The 20775-nt window shown below is 40.2% G+C and overlaps 4 protein-coding genes and 1 long non-coding RNA gene across 5 annotated transcripts; 4 read left to right on the forward strand and 1 right to left on the reverse strand.

Annotated features, from left to right (window-relative positions):
• Nucleotides 1-399: 399 nt before the first annotated feature.
• On the forward strand, nt 400-2640 carry LOC135333066 (gamma-aminobutyric acid type B receptor subunit 1-like). Its single transcript, XM_064527997.1, has one exon. It carries the CDS (start codon nt 400-402, stop codon nt 2638-2640), a length of 2241 nt encoding a protein of 746 aa, XP_064384067.1.
• A 1678-nt stretch (nt 2641-4318) lies between these two features.
• On the reverse strand, nt 4319-6010 carry LOC135333484 (uncharacterized). The gene is made up of 2 exons (XR_010393931.1): nt 4710-6010; nt 4319-4658 (listed from the first exon to the last, which is right to left on the reverse strand). It is a non-coding gene; the product is annotated as an uncharacterized LOC135333484 (long non-coding RNA).
• Nucleotides 6011-11208: 5198 nt separating this feature from the next.
• Nucleotides 11209-13408, forward strand: LOC135333439 (gamma-aminobutyric acid type B receptor subunit 2-like). The gene has a single exon (XM_064528412.1). The coding sequence runs from the start codon at nt 11319-11321 to the stop codon at nt 13290-13292; it is 1974 nt and encodes a 657-aa protein (XP_064384482.1). The 5' UTR covers nt 11209-11318; the 3' UTR covers nt 13293-13408.
• Nucleotides 13409-13739: 331 nt separating this feature from the next.
• On the forward strand, nt 13740-15941 carry LOC135333436 (metabotropic glutamate receptor-like protein E). The gene has a single exon (XM_064528409.1). It carries the CDS (start codon nt 13788-13790, stop codon nt 15900-15902), a length of 2115 nt encoding a protein of 704 aa, XP_064384479.1. The 5' UTR covers nt 13740-13787; the 3' UTR covers nt 15903-15941.
• Nucleotides 15942-18313: 2372 nt separating this feature from the next.
• LOC135333435 (metabotropic glutamate receptor-like protein E) lies at nt 18314-20586 on the forward strand. The gene has a single exon (XM_064528408.1). It carries the CDS (start codon nt 18361-18363, stop codon nt 20473-20475), a length of 2115 nt encoding a protein of 704 aa, XP_064384478.1. The 5' UTR covers nt 18314-18360; the 3' UTR covers nt 20476-20586.
• Nucleotides 20587-20775: the final 189 nt, after the last annotated feature.

Here is a 20775-nt window from a genome sequence, read left to right on the forward strand (position 1 = left end):
TATTAAACTCACTTTCAACATGGGACTGCACTATACAACACATTAATTAGTGCTGTCAGGCATTGCACATGCACAACCTCACACTAATCAGTGCATGCATGTAAATGCATAGTATATACCAAGAGTTCCTAACTCACTTTCAACACTATACACTATACACCACCTTAATGAGCTGCCATGCATTGCAATACTCTCACACTAATCAGTGCATATAATGTCGTACATGCAAGGAAGTTTATTTCTTTATGGGTAGATCTAAGGTAGCCACACCTATACCAGAGTCTGGCATGCAGAGAGGCCTAGATCTACATGTATTATTGTGGGTGACAACTACAAGCTTGTGTATAGTCTAGCTTGTTACGCTAGATAATTAGTTACAAGCTCATGATCATAATTCAGATGGCTATTAGTGTACAAGTGCTTGTTGCTAGCATTCTGCTTGCTAGCAACGCTCTGGCTGCAGCTGGAAGCAAGAACCAAACTCTGTACATCCTAACACTACTGCCCTATCCTTATATCAACCCACTGTTCGATCCCTCTTGGGTTGAAGGACCTCAAGTTTCCCTGGCTCTGGAAATTGCTAAAGAAGATATCAATAATCAACTTGCAACTCTACCAGGCTATCAAATTGAACTGATTGGTGGTGACTGTGGATGTGAGTATGTGGACAGAGCTTACGAAGCAATAGGAAGCACTACATACTATCCTGGTGTATCCAAGATGCCAATCGGTATAATTGGTCCAGGCTGCTCGAGCTCATCTCTTTCAGTCTCTTCATTGACCAATCGAGAGGCTTTATCTCTTGTAAATGTTCATGGGGGTGGCAGTCCATTATTGTCTGACAGAATCAACCTCCCCTACTCACTTGGTACGCTTGGATCTGCAGAAGCATTTGCGAATGTAACCATCAAACTAATGGACATGAACAATTGGCATAGAATAGGAATACTGTTCAACGAATTCCGACAATTCTACTCCAGTACAGCGCAAAGTCTCCATGACATCATATCTTCTAACTCCACGTTAAGTAGTTATTTGTCGCCAGTTTACGATAGTACTTACATTCCATTGTCGGAGATTATGCAACAAGGCATTCGAATAAACATACTCTTCACACCAGTGAGGACCACACGGCAAGTGCTCTGTCTAGCTTTGCATCGTGGGGTCGTGTATCCAGCCTACCAGTGGATCGTGACCAGCAATACATTCGAGGATATTGCTCAAAATGTGAACTTTGAACTCGACCATCAAGTCTATAACTGTTCTGAGGCAGAAATGCGACAAACTGCTCTCAATAGAGTCTCGTTTATAAATTACCGACTCTCCCATATTAACGAATCAGCTCCTTCAACGTATTCCAAGCACTCCTTCAAAGAATACGATGCATTATTTCGGAAGAGACTTCAAGAGCAGAACAATACCAACATAACGTATTCTGTTTGGACCACTTATTTCTACGATACCCTCTGGGCATGGGCGGTAGTTTTGGACAGAGTCAGCACTAGAGAGCCTAATATGGACCTCACCCAGTTTCGGTATGGGAACACTTCGTTATCAGATATGGTGCTCGAGGAATTCTACGGTCTAAACTTTGAGGGGGTGTCAGGAAGGATAAAGTTTAATAATGACTCGGGATTTCTGAATCGAGTAATATCTGTGTTTCAAGCAAAAGATGGTAATGTGACGGAAGTTGGTTACTTTGAGGGTGTGCACTTCATAGTTAAAGAAGACCTAGATGCCATAGAGGGGGAATTTCCGAATAAAAACTTCAATATTGGTCCCGGTGTGTTTGCGGTTCTTTTCATTGTGACTGTTTTAGAGCTGGTGATATTAATAACACTCCATGTGCTTACGATAAAATATCGATTCTCTCAATCTGTAAAAGCCTCGAGCCCCAAGCTCAGTCAGATAACCTTTATTGGGTGCTATCTCCTTATATTAACACTCTTCCTGTACATTTTCAGGAGATATCTCTTGTTAGATGATTATACCTCAGTTTTTCTCTGCAACTTAACCTGGGCATGGTTGCTTCCCATCTCCTTCACGCTGGCATACGGCACAGTGGCTGTTAGAACATGGAGACTGCATCGAATCTTCACACACTATCTCAATCCAGGACGCTTCATTGCTGACCACTACCTCGTGGCCTTTGTATTCATCTTGCTTGGTGTTGATGTTTTATTGGGTACTTTGTGGATGGCCATCGATCCACAGCAACTGGACACAAAGACCGTTCATCAAGACGTTTCAAATTTTGTGGTTCGGAGATGCAGGGACAATTCATATTGGTCTTATGGGTTGGTGTTTGGATACAGGGGAGTATTGATTGTCATTGTTCTGGTGCTGACATTTCTGACTCGGAATATTCAGAACCAGTCATTCAGAACTAAAACGCTGCGTGTCCTGGTTTATCTCTCCAGTTTGACTATGGTGGTTGGATTTGTACTCTTTTATCTATTCATATTCCATGGTTCTCCGTTATCCCACGGACCCACTGCATTTATATTGCTCACTTTCCATGGCGTCCTGCTCCTGTTCATAGCGCTGATTTGCCTGCCTCCCCTCATACCAAAGCTGCGTGAAGAATTCTATAAGAAGTTTCCACATTTAATCAAAACCCAAGAAGTTGATTTTGAATAATTATTATTTGCTCTTCAGTGCGGCTCTGTGTTACTAGCTCCATTGTATGTTGTACGTCACTTTCTTCCAAGAGAACGTGCTGCTGAATTATCCTAAAGTTATGACACACTTTCAACATGGGACTGGTATACTAGTATTAATGTATCCACCAATGTCCACACAAATTAAATCTTAGCCTCGATTCCAATTATATTTTAATGCGGCGCATGTGAATGCATAATTATGCCTCGGTACGCATCCGCAAGCGAGGTATACGGTAGAGTGTGGTTTGTGTGTGTGTGTGTGTGCATGTGTGTGTGTTACAGCAAAGAGCACTGCAACCACGATGTAGTAAATAGGCTTTTGTTATGATTGTCAGTAACAAGCCGTACTAACTTGGAATTGCTATGGCCTGCAAAATGCAAACCTCTTATATCTGTAACTGGTGGGTGTTTTAAAACTGCTAAATTAGTGGACCTAATTGCTGTAGTAGCCTAAGACGTTAAATTAAAAACCGCCATGCAAGTTCAAATAGCTCATTCGCCAAATAATTATAATACCCGCTAAATTTTCCAGGTGTACGGTACATCAGCTAACTTGTAATAATATGAGCTAAAACTTGTATGTATATAGGGAGCTGAGGGCCTGTATTTACCATCCATGCATGCTGCTGCATATTAAATTGCCGAAAGCAGCTTGTTGATCTCGAGCATCAAGAGCATCAAGCATAAATGAATATATAAGGAGTAATAAATGCTGTGAAAGTACAGTAGTAAATGTACATTCCCTTGAGTTGTGCGAAAAGTCTGCAGCAGTCTGTATAAGGCCAGTATTTTACTTCACTTTGATTTTTGTGATGTGTGGGTGGACTAAAATAACACAGACAGGTAATCACTACATTGTAGTTGCAGTGCTCTGGAGTATAACCTGCAAAGGTATGGAAAACCACTGTACAGCTGCTCAAGGATCAATAAAGTGCAAGTAAGAGTTTCTATAGGCTTCTAGCCATGTTTTATTGGATTCGTATTTGTGGATTTTTGCAAAATAAAGCTTCGTTCTCGAGTTATGCCTAGTTTTGCTTACTTGGAATGCCATTGCAGCCAGAAGAGTCCGTAGCAAAACTTGTTCACCGAGTGTTGCTACTCTACTTAGTATAGTTAGCTCTGCTCTAGAATGCTGACTATTGGTAGCTGCAAGAGTGAGAAGAGAGCTGCATAGTCTCGCACAGCCAGCCCCGGATGTTTTCTATTTTAACGCTAGGTAAATAACAACAGGGCTGGTGCGAGACTAAGAGCTGCAAGGCTCTGCTAACTTGCAGTTAATAGGCCTTGCCCAATAATTATTATGCTCAAAATTTTGCCTATCCATGAAAAATGAAAGGGGGGGGCTAGTAGAAAGGGGCAAAGCCCTGTACGAGGGTGGAGGACCCACCCATGCTCCCCCTCTCGCCTCGCCGGAGGCAAAATTCCAATTTGCTCACAATTTGACCTTTGAACTTTCATATTAATAAGTGAATACTGAATACGAAAAAGTTAATACAAAAAACTCGTTCTAATCAACAAAAGGTTTGTATACGTAGATGATAATGTTGCAACATTCTAGCCTCGATCCCAGGCCGAGTTTTCGCTTTTATAACGGTTAGGCGAACAACTGGGCCTGGTACTAGTTGTCTGCGCATGCGTCAAATTTTCATTGTATATTTGTGGTCGGCAAAAATATTTAATAAATCAATAATCGAAATTTGTACACAGAAAATGCACAGAGTGAGTACACAAAAGATGCACATAGGGAGCTGCTTCACAAAGGCCTGGGGAGTTGCCAGTTGTGCTGCAGCACAATTACAGTGACCCAGGGCAACTCAGGATGATTGAATGCCTTCAAATTACGTTTCAAAAAGATTTAGCAGGCTGCTGGACTTCTCTGATTCTAGGCCCCAACTCGTCACTCAGTTAAATTTTGCTTGAGAAAACGTAGATTCTCTTGATGTCTCTGAGCTACCCAGCAACACTCGAATGAGCAGGTCATACTCCAGTGCAGTCCTGTGAGTATAGGACAATATTAAAAGAAACCAAAGACGGTTAAACCCTTACCTCAAACTGTCCAGTCTCGTCCGTTAGTATAGCCAAGAGGAGCACTGTTGGGATAGCTGGATATTAGCCATTGCTCCTGTACAGAGAAGTAGACATTTTAAATACGTGTAGATCTATACATATTAAATTTCTCGTATTAAACAGGTTAGTGTCATTGTCGACGAGCTGATGATGGCAGCACCAAGTTCTCTAGCTCACACTCTTCACTTGATCCACCATATTAATGATGAAACTATAGTCTGCCTACATATCGGTAGATCTTGCCAAACATGAACAAGACTTGATAGCATAGCCATAGGGCCCACACAAAAATATCTGACCTTTACAAGCTTGACAAAGCTTTATACCTCTTCCCTTGTTGTTCAGTCTTCAGAATAAGCTTCAGAGAAGAGAGAAGCTTCAGCTAAGAGCCATTCCAATCGATTCCAATAATGATAAAACGGGAACTGACTTCTAGTACACGATAGTACACGAATATAAATGTCACGAAAGTGAACGAGAATATCAGAATCTGACAAACGACTGACGCATGCGCAGACAACTAGTACCAGTTGTTTGCCTAACCGTTATAAAAGCGAAAACTCGGCCTGGGATCGAGGCTATACATGTAGCAGTTTTGTTCCCACTGCAAGAAATTTGCAGCCCAATCAGATTGCTGCGTTCAAGTGGGAAACCTTACAGCTCAATTTAGCTGACAAGGCGAGCTGGGACACTGTATTTCTCTGGAGAATGCAGAAACAGCTCCTGCTGGATATCTAGGGTACTAGAAAAGAAGCATAGTCTATCTTAGCATCTATGAATGAAGCTTGAACAGTATGTATTAATTAATTAAAAGGACTTGTCTTTGTTTTAAGTTTTGTTGTGCTACCAATAAGATTAGATCATTAGTTTGGACAAAACCTGTGTTATGTATGCCTTCTTTGGTCTTCGAAAAGCTTCTCAGAAGCCTTGGGGTAGTCTTATAGCTGGCTGTACCTCTCCTTGTGCTAGATGTCTAACTATTATGAAAAAGTTTATTTCTGCCTGTACTAAATCTTATATTACAGGCTACAGTATTCTTCTACTTTCTCTAAGAGTCTGAGGTCTTTCTTGAATTCCAAAACAACTATAGCTAGATCCAGTCAGCTAGAATAGCCCTCCAAATAGTTAATTGATTTCTTTATATCGCACCCCTGAGCCATGCGGTTGTCAGCCACTTAAAGATTAAACAATATTCATACTCTGTCTCAAGTACCGGTGGAACAAAACTGCTACATGTACTGATACCCAACCCAGAGCGCAGCGTTGGTTGGACTCCGCCCAACTAGTGCTCGAGGCGCAGCCGAGTGCATTACGTAACCGAGAGGCCATCCGAGTGCAGAGGAGGGAGGACACAATTAACTTTAGCTCTAATTAGCTAATTATCGCGACCTTTTAATTACATTCTTTGAACGATTCATCTTTTCTTTCTTTATAACCTCTACATATTGGGACACACAGAACAGAATTCTTGCAGGCACAGAGCAAACCATACAAATAAAGGGGTGCTAGAAGCTGAGACTGTTAGTGTCATTGATGTTCATCATGTTGGAGACACTCTGAACTAAACAATTCCATGTTGCAGCTTTATCACAGAGACAGGAGTGCTTCTCACAGGGATCTTGGAGACAGGAGTGCCTGGGGTGCTCCTCGTAGGGATCCTGTCTCCAGGATCAAGAGTGCTTCTCACAGAGACAAGATCAGAGTGCCTGGGATGCTTCTCGCAGGGATCTTAGAGATAGGAGTACTTGAGATGCTTCTTATAGGGGTCCCATTACCTTCAGGTCCTGACAACTTGGCCATAGGGGTACCTCCAGTAGGAGAAAAGGCTTACTTTGCTCTAGCTCTTGTGTCCAATATGTAGAGGTTATAAAGAAAGAAAAGATGAATCGTTCAAAGAATGTAATTAAAAGGTCACGATAATTAGCTAATTAGAGCTAAGGTTAATCGTGTCCTCCCTCCTCTGATCCGAGTGCACCAGCATTAAAACACGTGACTTGGCTAGGTGTGTTCTAGTGCTGTCACGTGAGCTCTAGCCTCGCGGCAGCTAGATTTAGCTACAGTTGCTGGTGGCTGGCTAGCTAGCTAGCTAGACGTAATAGCAAGTTTTAGTAGGTTTGTAGATCCAGTAACTGATGCAAAGGAGAAGGAGATACGATCTAAAGCTATCTGGACTGACTGGGCATGTTTTCGACTTATTTCTCCTGCTGACCAACAGTCCCGATCCCACTACTGGATATGCCTCCAGCTGATCTGGCTTACTGGATGGGAAACTTTGTGCGCAAACTATATGGCAATGAGTATCTGGTTTGCTCTTTTGGAACGCTATGATATTCGAAGCACCTTTGATGAAACGATTATATGGATCTGGCTTAGGTACAGGTACGTACATCTTCGAAGCAAGCTGAGCCTATTTCTCCAGACGAAGAAGCGATGCTATGGGGTCAAGTCAGCAATTCGGTACACATGAAACAAGTCGAAACAATAACATTCAACTTTCTAATACTTTTCAGCTTTGCTTGTGTACGTATTCAATCTGCTTGTATGTTATAGTTATAACACGGGCACGAGGGATGTATGGAATATATTGCACTGAAGCACGAGGGCGCCAGCCCCGAGGGCTGAGTGCAATATATGCCATGCAGCCCGAGTGCACGTGTTATAACTAGTTTATATCCCTAGGGCATAGCAACATAACACTGTCCTAGTAACACAATATAAACAGCACAAAAAAAGACAGAGACAACTCTAGACACAGCTCCATCTCTTCTCTCTTCTAGACACCAGTATCTGCAGCGTATAAGATTGGCATGACCGACAAATGGCTTGACACAAAATTGTTGGAGTTTCAACTGAAATCTGCAAAACAGCCCCACCCCACTTCTGGTGCTGCAAAACAGCCCCGCCCCACTTACTGCTGCAAAGAAACAGCCCCACCCCACTACTCAGTGAATACTAGCTGCTGGTCTACGCTCGGCCTCATATAAACCAAGCCAAGAAAGCTCGCTTCTACACTGCTGCAAAATAGCTCATGCCCCCAGCAAAAAGAGCCACTTCTAGTGCTACGGTGTAGCAGAATTGACATTAATCACGATGTCGAGGACTAGGTCGATCTAGGAACACAGAATCTTCCACAAAATGAATCTTGGACAATTTTAAAACCTGCATGGTTGCAAGAAGAAACTCCAGCAGTGCTGAACATTCATTCCTGCATGGCTGGACATACTTTGATACTTGTTATTTCTCATGCGTATTAATTTAATTTAAATTTAATTGTCTGTCTAATTGCCAGAGGGGCGTTTTGCGGTCAGTGCAATATGACTTTCAGCAGTGCAATATGCTTCATATTGCACTTGGCAACAACGTAGCAACGGGATATAATATTATTATAATTATGATGACATTCAGATGACATTCATATTCAATCTGCTTGTATTATGATTGTTTGATAAAAGTGTGCATTAACAAACCAACTTAATCCACACTTAACAACTTAAAGCACACTTAAGTGTGGATTAAGTTATTTAATCCATGGTCACCTGACTACTTTCAGATAAGCTGATTGGCTGGAGATCATGTGATGAGCACTAAATATAATTTTGTGTATAGTGAATTTTTTGTATAATGCACACTTATTCATTTACTGTACACATTATTTTTGGTAATTAATTATCATTGTTGCATGCTTACTCCTTACTTACTAATGGGATAGTGAAAACTCTTTGCACATGAATATAGGTTGCACTTGGGGAGACCTGGTACACAGATACAGCTATATAGCCTCGTCCCCAGGCTGAGTTGTGACAACGAGGCTAGAATATATACAGCAAAAGTAATGCGTCTGCTTATTTTTGAGCTGGGATGCCTTGTATCTGCTCTTCACACCCACAATTCAAAAAAAATAATAGGTGAAACACTCATGTTTTCTCATAATTGGTTTCCTCTTGTATACCCTATATCCACCAATGTCCACTATTTGACACAAACTGCTGTCATTAATTACTATACAAGTGCCAGTCTAGTCTGGCCATGTGATGATTCAGAATCCCATGCAAGAAAGTTTGGCTAGTGGACTGGTAGACGTATTATAAAGCAGCCACACCTAGCAGAGTCAACAGCTACATGTATAATGAATCTATAGTGTATATTTCGCCTGTTAACAACTACTTACAGCTCATTGATTGATGGGCTATTGTACAAGTGCTTGTTGCTAGCATTTTGCTTGCTGGAAACGCTCTGGTTGTTGTTCTGGTACTGGCATTTCTGACTCGAAACATTCAGAACCAGTCCTTCAGAACTAAACTGAACGCTGCGTGTCCTGGTTTATCTCTCCAGTTTTACCTTGGTGGTCGGGTTTGTGCTCTACTATCTGTTCATGTTCTATGGTTCTCCGATACCCTATACATCGTTTGCATTTTTAAATCTCACTTTCCATGGCATCCTGCTCCTGTTCATAACGCTGATTTGCCTGCCTCCCCTCATACCAAAGCTGCGTGAAGAATTCTATAAAAAGTTTCCACACTTGATCAAGCAAGACCCATGAAGTTGATTTTGAAATCGAAACTGAAACTGAGAGCTTTGTGATGGAGGGTTCTAGTCGATTTTACATATATATGATTTTTTTATGGTGTGTTTTATATGCACGCTTATTGCTTATTCATTAATTTACTGCATGCTGTTATGAGCAACCAAACTCACTTTCAACATTGGACTGGTATACACTACACCAATTAATGCATCTACTACGCCCAACTATGTCAACTGTTTCACAAACTGTTGCTGTCATTCATTCCACACAACCGAACACTAATCAGTGCATGTATGCGAATGCATATATTCATTGTCTGACCATGCATGTGATGAATATATAGATCAGTCTTATAAAGTATATCTATCTACTGTAGAAGGCTAAGTGACTTTCTTTGTGGTAGATCTGATGAGTAAGGTAGCCACACCTATATAGATCTAGCAGAGAAACAATTAAATATTGTGGGTTTACTTCGACAACTAAATCCAGTAAATTATAAGCGGATGTGAGCAGTATTATCATTATTCATTACTATGAAATCCTTATAAATTGAAACGTCATCAATGAATTTAATTAATGAGGTAGCTAAAGCAAGAGTTGGACGAGAAACTACAGTCTCATTTGGAGTGGCCTTATTTAGCTTGTTACGCTAATATTAGTTACAAGCTCATGATCATAATTGATGGCTATTGTACAAGTGCTTGTTGCTAGCATTTTGCTTGCTAGCAACGGTCTGGCTGCAGCTGGAAGCAAGAACCAAACTCTGTACATCCTAACACTACTGCCTTATCCTTATATCAACCCACTGTTCGATCCCTCTTGGGTTGAAGGACCTCAAGTTTCCCTGGCTCTGGAAATTGCTAAAGAAGAGATCAATAATCAACTCATATCAAAACATTTTGTCAAATGAATGTAAAAAATATGTAAAAGTTGTCATCAAACATTTAATCTACAAGTATACAAATGCAGTAAAAAGTGAGACAAAAACACACAATTTGTACTTCAAACACTAAAAAAGAAGGAATTTTACCTAGAAATAATTTTAGTTTGCTCTCTATTGTATAATCTAGCTATTACTCTTTCCAATGATACCTCACATGCAGTTTCTACATGAGCTGCATACAGTGTTTTTCAGGTTTGAAATATAACAGTGATGACAGTTTTACCATTGAATTGCAGTGACTGGAAAGGGACTGTCCCATACTTTACATCATAAATTTTTGTGGGAAGGGTATTTACCTTTAGTTCGGTGCTAGGCAGCACAAGTAATTCCCAAGGATTCATATGAATGTGGGTTGCCTAGTTTCCTGTTAGTGTTAAGCAGCGTTAATTTTGCATAAGTGCATGTAAGTAGAGCTAGCTAAAGTTTATTGTGCCAGCTAGACTACTGTATACCTACTGAGGATGACAGATCAGCCCAAGTAACAGCCAAGGTATACTACTGTAACATAGAGCTGATGTCAAGTTTCCAAGACAAGCAAGGCAAAGCAAAGACAGTGCCCAGGAACTGAAGAAAGCCCCTGAAAACTCTCTCCTGGTGGGATTTACCGACACTGACGATCCATCAAGAGATAGTTAACATACACATATTGGATATGATGATGAGTAGAGTAATTATGAATGGAGAGAATAGCTGGTAGACTTGATGGACTGGATGAAAGTTCGAACAGTGACACTGATAACTGATTACAGACTTAGTTTATTATCTTTTTCATTGTATTTTGAGTTAGAAACCAAGATTAAAGTATAATCTGGTCTGCAGAAGAAAGGTACAGATGCTAACTTGAATCTATGCTACCTTGTTTGCTAATTACACTGCAGTACTTTTATTATTTATTATGAAGAGGAAATGACAAATATGACAAGTTATGACACGAAAACGTCACAATTATTGAGTGGGCGGTAACAATTTTAATTTGACATTTCACATTGCAATGTTTTGATATGTTGCAATTCTACCAGGCTATCAAATTGAACTGATTGGTGGTGACTGTGGATGTGAGTATGTGGACAGAGCTTACGAAGCAATAGGAAGCACTGCATACTATCCTGGTGTATCCAAGATGCCAATCGGTATAATTGGTCCAGGCTGCTCGAGCTCATCTCTTTTAGTCTCTTCATTGACCAATCGAGAGGCTTTATCTCTTGTAAATGTTCATAGCGGTGGCAGCCCATCATTGTCTGACAGAACCAACCTCCCCTACTCACTTGGTACCCTTGGATCTGCAGAATCTTTTTCAAATTTAGTCATCAAACTAATGCACGCAAACAATTGGCATAGAATAGGAATACTGTTCAACGAACTCCGAGAATTTTATTCTACTACATCGCAAAATCTCCATGACATCATATCTTCTGACTCCACATTAAGTAGTTATTTGTCGCCAGTTTACGATAACACTTACATTCCATTGTCGGAGATTATGCAACAAGGCATTCGAATAAACGTACTCTTCACACCAGTGAGGACCACACGGCAAGTGCTCTGTCTAGCTTTCCATCGTGGGGTCGTGTATCCAGCCTACCAGTGGATCGTGACCAGCAATACATTCAAGGATATTGCTCAAAATGTGAACTTTGAGTTCGACCATCAAGTCTATAACTGTTCTGAGGCAGAAATGCGACAAACTGCTCTCAATAGAGTCTCGTTTATAAATTACCGACTCTCCCATATTAACGAATCAGCTCCTTCAACGTATTCCAAGCACTCCTTCAAAGAATACGATGCATTAGTTCGGAACAGACTTCAAGAGCATAATTTACAGAACAATGACAACATAGCGTATTCTATTTGGACCACTTATTTGTACGACACCCTCTGGGCATGGGCAGTAGTTTTGGACAGAGTCGCCATTAGAGAGCCTAATATGGACCTCACCCAGTTTCGGTATGGGAACACTTTGTTATCAAAATTGGTGCTCGAGGAGTTCTACCGTCTAGACTTTGAGGGGGTGTCAGGAAAGATAAAGTTTAATAATGACTCGGGATTTCTGAATAGAGTTATATCTGTGTTTCAAGCAAAAGATGGTAATGTGACAGAAATTGCTTACTTTGATGGTGTGCACTTCACAGATCAAGAAGACCTAGATGCCATAGAGGGGGAATTTCCGGATGAAAACTTCAATATTGGCCCAGGTGTGTTTGCGGCTCTTTTCATTGTGACTGTTTTAGAGCTGGTGATATTAATAACACTCCATGTGCTTACGATAAAATATCGATTCTCTCAATCTGTAAAAGCCTCAAGCCCCAAGCTCAGTCTGCTAACCTTTATTGGGTGCTATCTCATTATATTAACACTCTTCCTGTACATGTTCAGGAGTTATCTCTTGTTAGATGATTATACCTCAGTTTTTCTCTGCAACTTAACCTGGGCATGGTTGTTTCCCATCTCCTTCACACTGGCATACGGCACAGTGGCTGTTAGAACATGGAGACTGCATCGAATCTTCACACACTATCTCAATCCAGGACGTTTCATTGCTGACCATTACCTCATAGCTTTTGTATTCGTCTTGCTTGGTGTTGATGTTTTATTGGGTACTTTGTGGATGGCCATTGACCCACAGCAACTGGACGTGAAAAATGTTACCGTTCCTCAAGACGTTACAAATTTTGTGGTTCGGAGATGCAGGGACAATTCGTATTGGTCTTATGGGTTGGTATTTGGATACAGGGGAGTATTGATTGTCATCGTTCTGGTGCTGGCATTTCTGACTAGAAACATTCAGAACCAGTCATTCCAAACTAAAACGCTGCGTGTTCTGGTTTATCTCTCCAGTCTTACCTTAGTGGTTGGATTTGTGCTCTTCTACTTGTTCCTATTCTATGGTTCTCCGTTATCCCACGGACCTACTGTATTTTTAAATCTCACTGTCCATGGCGTCCTGCTCCTGTTCATAACGCTGATTTGCCTACCTCCCCTCATACCAAAACTGCGTGAAGAATTCTATAAAAAGTTTCCACGCTTCATCAAGACCCATGAAGTTGATTTCGAAATCGAAATCAAAAGTGAAAAGCGTTCTGGTGGAGGGTTCTAGTTGACTTTACATATAATTTTTGTATCACTATTGTGTTTTTTTGTAGGCATGTTTATCATTGTATCATCAATAATCAGACACAATCATCATGCGAGCTATTTATTTTTGTCACTGTGTTCAGCCATTTAGAATACAGAGAAGCTACAAAAACTTCAATTAAGCTACTGTGTGCAGTACTATAATTATATCTGCACTGGAAAAAACCTTTTGTGTTTGTTCTTTCTGCATTAGGTTTGTGTAAGCACCTTGTGGGCATAGACCACTAATTGCATTATAAAATCGATAGCAACATAATTATAACTGATAGGGCTAAGTACTTTTAGGGAATGTAAATCACTTCCTGTCGCGTATCTTAGCCTAGAATCCAGGCCGATTAAAATACAGCCTGGTCTCGAGGCTAGTCGTACCCTCTGATCATGCTTCACTTACTGTTAATGATCTTTACCTATACAAATTAATAATGACAACGTTGCGCATGCGTTTCACTCGGGAAGAATGTGTACGACAACAAAAGTAATGCTGCTTAATCTTGAGCTGGGATGCCTTGTGTTAGCTTTTCAGTGTGGCTCGGTATTACTGGCTCCATTGTATATAGCCATTTTCTTCCAAGACTGGCAAGAGAACAGTACAAGATCGGATCAACAAACGGCAACGTTGACTCGTGCTGCTTTGATCGCTGTGAACCACATCAACAACAGACATGATCTGCTACCCGGATACAAGCTCTCTCTGATACAAGGTGATTCTGGTTGCGTCTTCACTGATAGAGCTATTGTTAGCTATGTGCAGAATGTTGTCTACCCTAGAGAAGACCTCATTGCAGGCATGGTGGGTCCACTTTGTTCAGATTCTGTTCGAATTCTCTCCTCTCTTGTCAATAGACAAGAAATATCTATTCCACAGATCCATCTATCTATGTTACCGACATTTCATAACAGGGATATGTATGCTAACTCGTTTGGAATACTCGGTTCAATAATTCACCTAATTGATAGTGTCACATCATTAGTTGATACACAAAACTGGTGTACTTTACTCCTTTATGAAGATGAAAACAAATCATTTCAGGAAGCCATTGAACAACTTGATACAAGCATGTTTACTTCTGAAAGAGTGAGAGAAGGATTTGTACATTTGGATCCCCTGGGGAGCAGAGTTGTGATCATATTGGCTGGGGGACCTCTAGTGTGTGAAATACTTCGTGAAGCTGTCAAGAACAAAATGGTGTACCCAGCGTTCCAATGGATTGTTATGGGGTTGGAATATGAACAGTTGCTTCTCTCCGATGGGTGTTTTGTTGGTGATGTTTTGGACAAGTTGTTATTTGTAACTTTCAATGTTGACACAACTTTCAAAACAGATACAACAGATGTATGTGGTGGTGATGAGGATTTAAAAGAGATTCGAAAAACACATAATAACAACTTTAGCCACGTTTCACTTGTATACGATTCAATATGTGCCTTAGCATTTGCATTTAATTCAAGTTTACCTCTCCATGACAACAGTACACGTGATAACGAGCACTTAACATCATTAGTTACTTCAAATCTTGCAGAGATAACGTTTAATGGTCTCTCAGGCTTTATCAGTTTTGATAGTTCTACAGGCTACAATAAACGAAGAGTTGATATCAATCAAATTTCTAATGAAACAATGAAACTAATTGGATACTTTTCCAGTGGATCCCTCACACTCATCAACAACTCAGAGCTTATCAATACCTCAAAAGGAACACAACTTGTAAGCGTAAGAGTTGAAGTGGCCGTGCTGCTTACCTTAGTAACAGTCGTGCAGTTATTCATTATCATTACTCTTCACATCCTAACAGTGGTTTACAGAAAGCATACAAGTATTCGAGCATCTAATCCCAAGCTGAGTCATTGCATTTTCATTGGTTGCTACGTACTTGTGACTACTTTAATGGTATTTATATGGCCGTTCAAAACAATAGCTGTGCCGGAGGGCATAGCTGAACTCTGTGACATCTTCCAGTTTTGGTTGCTCCCGATTTGTGTCACTCTCATATTTGCACCACTCATTGCTCACATATGGAGATTGTATAGGATATTCACACACTTCAGAAATCCAGGGTGCTGCATATCGAACAGTGCACTGTGCCTCATCATTGCAGTGCAGATTGCTGTGGACCTGACCATCGCTATACTGGGAACTACACTGACCCCATCCTTCATCACGCGCACTAATACTGGTAGGATTAGCACTGAAGGAAAGGTCATCATGTCTACAATGTGTAATCAAAATTCTCCCGTGTGGTGGATACTAATGTGGGTGTACAAGTTTATTCAAGCATCAACATTGCTTGGGCTCAGCCGTCTAACTAAGAATATAAAACTGAATCGAAATTTTACAACCAGTCGATTTAAGTTTGCCAGTTATCTTTTGATTGTTGCTACCTCTGTGCTTTTGCCTTTGTATTTAATCTTGTGGATCACCAATGCAGACATACATGGAGACGTTGTGGTCATGTGTATTCTTGCGAATTGCATCTTGTTGTTATGTATTCTGTTTATCTTATTGCCATCAATTGCAGAAGTGTTCAAAGCAAAAAAGAGAGCAAACAATTATTCAAGTGCTGTGTTATTATAGAGCCATATTAATTTAATGTTAATTTTTTCTTTTTTGTGTTCTTATTGTCAACTGAAGTGAATTATGGGAATGGTCCTTCAATTAATTTGCCACGCCCTGACACACCCTTCTTCTTCTTCTTCTTTGGACGGTATTCATCAATTCAATATGATTTTTCAGCATTAAGGACATGTATATTTAATTTGTAGCACTGACTTCGTAATGCCGATGGCAAGCCTGTAGAGACAGGTTACCATAATTATACTAACACATATAATACATAATTATAGTTTAAACTGGCCACTTGTTGCAGGGACATTTGAAGTGAAACGAGCAGGGACTATCAGAGTTAAAAATTTAGCCTAAATTGCAGCCATAGGAATTCCTTGATTTAAAACGCTGCGTGTTCTCTCCATGCAGTCTTACCTTGGTGGTTGGATTTGTGCTCTTCTACTTGTTCTTATTCCTTGGTCCTTCATTGTCCCACGGACCTATTGTATTTTTAATGCTCACTTTCCATGGTGTCCTGCTCCTGTTCATAGCGCTGATTCCCCTCATACCAAAACTGCGTGAAGAGTTCTATAAAAAGTTTCCACGCTTCATCAAGACCAATGAAGTTGATTTCGAAATCGAAATCGAAAGTGAAAGTGTTCTGGTGGAGAGTTCTAATCGATTTTACATATGATTTTTGTATCACTATTGTGTTTTATTGTATGCACACTTATTCATTGTATCATCATAATCAGACACAATCATGTGTTCCAGTTTTGTTATATTCCTGTTGTATTAATTACATTCACTCCATGTACATACTTGTGATCAGAATGAAATCATGCTACAAAACTTGGAGACATGGCTCTAAGAATCAGCATATCGGGGTCAGTTGACGAGCTATTTATTTTTGTCACTGTGTTCAGCCATTTAGAACACAGAGAAGCTACAAAAACTTTAATTAAGCTACTGTGTGCAGTACTATATATCTGCACTGGAAAGAACCTTTTGTGTTTGTTCTTTCTACATTAGGTTTGTGTAAGGCATAGACCACTAATAGCCTCGATCCCAGGCCGAGTTTTCGCTTTTATAACGGTTAGGCGAACAACTGGGCCTGGTACTAGTTGTCTGCGCATGCGTCAATCGTTCGGTCAGATTCTGACGAATGGATATTCTCGTTCACTTTTGTGACATTTATATTCGTGTACTATCGTGTACTAGAAGTCAGTTCCCGTTTTATCAGTATTGGAATCGATTGGAATGGCTCTTAGCTGAAGCTTCTCTCTTCTCTGAAGCTTATTCTGAAGACTGAACAACAAGGGAAGAGGTATAAAGCTTTGTCAAGCTTGTTAAGGTCAGATATTTTTGTGTGGGCCCTATGGCCGGCTATGCTATCAAGTCTTGTTCATGTTTGGCAAGAATGTAGGTAGACTATAGTTTCATCATTAATATGGTGAATCAAGTGAAGAGTGTGAGCTAGAGAACTTGGTGCTGCCATCATCAGCTCGTCGACAATGACACTATAACCGAGAAATTTAATATGTATAGATCTACACGTATTTAAAATGTCTACTTCTCTGTACAGGAGCAATGGCTAATATCCAGCTATCCCAACAGTGCTCCTCTTGGCTATACTAACGGACGAGACTGGGCAGTTTGAGGTAAGGGTTTAACCGTCTTTGGTTTCTTTTAATATTGTCCTATACTCACAGACACAGGACTGGAGTATGACCTGCTCATTCGAGCGTTGCTGGGTAGCTCAGAGACATCAAGAGAATCTACGTTTTCTCAAGCAATGAGTTACGAGTTGGGGCCTAGAATCAGAGAAGTCCAGCAGCCTGCTAAATCTTTTTGAAACGTAATTTGAAGGCATTCAATCATCCTGAAGTTGCCCTGGGTCACTGTAATTGTGCTGCAGCACAACTGGCAACTCCCCAGGCCTTTGTGAAGCAGCTCCCTATGTGCATCTTTTGTGTACTCACTCTGTGCATTTTCTGTGCACAAATTTCCATTATTGATTTATTAAATATTTTTGCCGACCACAAATATACAATGAAAATTTGACGCATGCGCAGACAACTAGTACCAGGCCCAGTTGTTTGCCTAACCGTTATAAAAGCGAAAACTCGGCCTGGGATCGAGGCTAAGACCACTAATTGCATTATAAAATCGATAGAAACATTATAACTGATAGGAATCTCGTTACTGTAGGAACACCCACAAACATGTAAAAAACACCTCAGAATTAGCCATTTGTTTACTTGGATTCGAGGCTAAGTACTTTTAGGGAATGTAAAGTGTTGGACATCACTTCCTGTCGTACCTTAGCCTCGAATCCAGGCCCATTAAATACGGCCTGGTCTCGAGGCTAGTCGTACTCTGATGCATTATTATTATTTTTACTCTTCACTTACTACTAGTCCAGTTAATGATCTTTACCTATACAAATTAATAATGACAACTTTGCACATGTGTTTCACTGGGAAGAATGTATACAACAAAAGTAATGCAGCTGCTTAATCTTGAGCTGGGATGCCTTGTGTTAGCTTTTCAGTGTGGCTCGGTGTTACTGGCTCCATTGTATATAGCCACTTTCTTCCAAGACTGGCAAGAGAACAGTACAAGATCGGATCAACAAACGGCAACGTTGACTCGTGCTGCTCTGATCGCTGTGAACCACATCAACAACAGACATGATCTGCTACCCGGATACAAGCTCTCTCTGATACAAGGTGATTCTGGTTGCCTCTTCACTGATAGAGCTATTGTTAGCTATGTGCAGAATGTTGTCTACCCTAGAGAAGACCTCATTGCAGGCATGGTGGGTCCACTTTGTTCAGATTCTGTTCGAATTCTCTCCTCTCTTGTCAATAGACAAGAAATATCTATTCCACAGATCCATCTATCTATGTTACCGACATTTCATAACAGGGATATGTATGCTAACTCGTTTGGAATACTCGGTTCAATAATTCACCTAATTGATAGTGTCACATCATTAGTTGATATACAAAACTGGTATACTTTACTCCTTTATGAAGATGAAAACAAATCATTTCAGGAAGCCATTGAACAACTTGATACAAGCATGTTTACTTCTGAAAGAGTGAGAGAAGGATTTGTACGTTTGGATCCCCTGGGGAGCAGAGTTGTGATCATATTGGCTGGGGGACCTCTAGTGTGTGAAATACTTCGTGAAGCTGTCAAGAACAAAATGGTGTACCCAGCGTTCCAATGGATTGTTATGGGGTTGGAATATGAACAGCTGCTTCTCTCCGATGGGTGTTTTGTTGGTGATGTTTTGGATAAATTGTTATTTGTAACTTTCAATGTTGACACAGCTTTCAAAACAGATACAGATGTATGTGGTGGTGATGAGGATTTAAAAGAGATTCGAAAAACATGTAATAACAACTTTAGCCACGTTTCACTTGTATACGATTCAATATGTGCCTTAGCATTTGCATTTAATTCAAGTTTACCTCTCTATGACAACAGTACACGTGGTAAAGAGCACTTAAAATCATTAGTTACTTCAAATCTTGCAGAGATAACGTTTAATGGTCTCTCAGGCTTTATCAGTTTTGATAGTTCTACAGGCTACAATAAACGAAGAGTTGATATCAATCAAATTTCTAATGAAACAGTGAAACTGATTGGATACTTTTCCGGTGGATCCCTCACACTCATCAACAACTCAGAGCTTATCAATATCTCAAAAAGAACACAACTTGAAAGTGTACGAGTTGAAGTGGCCGTGCTGCTTGCCTTAGTAACAGTCGTGCAGTTATTCATTATCATTACTCTTCACATCCTAACAGTGGTTTACAGAAAGCATACAAGTATTCGAGCATCTAATCCCAAACTGAGTCACTCTATTTTCATTGGTTGCTACATACTTGTGACTACTTTAATGGTATTTCTATGGCCGTACAAAACAATAGCCATGCTGAAAGGCAAAGCTGAACTCTGTCTGATTTTCAATTTGTGGTTGCTCCCGATTGGTGTCACTCTCATATTTGCACCACTCATTGCTCACATATGGAGATTGTATAGGATATTCACACACTTCAGAAATCCAGGGTGCTGCATATCGAACAGTGCACTGTGCCTCATCATTGCAGTGCAGATTGCTGTGGACCTGACTATCGCTATACTGGGAACTACACTGACCCCAACCTTCATCACACGCACTAATACTGGTAGGATTAGCACTGAAGGAAAGGTTATCATGTCTGCAATGTGTAATTACCAAAACTCTCACGTGTGGTGGATACTAATGTTGGTGTACAAGTTTATTCAAGTGTCAACATTGCTTGGGCTCAGTTGCCTAACTAAGAATATAAAACTGAATCGAAATTTTACAACCAATCGATTTAAGTTTGCCAGCTATCTTATGATTGTTGCTACCTCTGTGCTTACTCCTCTGTTTTTAATCTTGTGGATCACCAATGCAGACATACACGCAGACGTTGTGGTCATTTGTATTCTTGCGAATTGCTTGTTGTTATTATGTATTCTGTTTATCTTATTGCCACCAATTTCAGAAGTATTCAAAGCAAAAAAGAGAGCAAACAATTATTCAAGTGCTGTGTTATTATAGAGCCATATTAATTTAATGTCAATTTTTCTCTTTTTTGTGTTCTTATTGTCAACTGAAGTGAATTATGGGAATGGTCCTTCAATTAATTTGCCACGCCCTGATACATCCACCCTTTTTCTTCTTCTTTGGACCGGTATTCAATATGATTTTTCAGCATTAAGGACATGTATATTTAATTTGTAGCACTGACTTCGTAATGCCGATGGCAAGCATGTAGAGACAGGTTACAATAATTATACTAACACATATAATACATAATTATATTAACACATAATACGTTTAAACTGACCACTTGTTGCA

This window comes from Halichondria panicea, chromosome 3 (assembly GCF_963675165.1).
Source record: "Halichondria panicea chromosome 3, odHalPani1.1, whole genome shotgun sequence".
Classification (NCBI taxonomy): domain Eukaryota; kingdom Metazoa; phylum Porifera; class Demospongiae; order Suberitida; family Halichondriidae; genus Halichondria; species Halichondria panicea.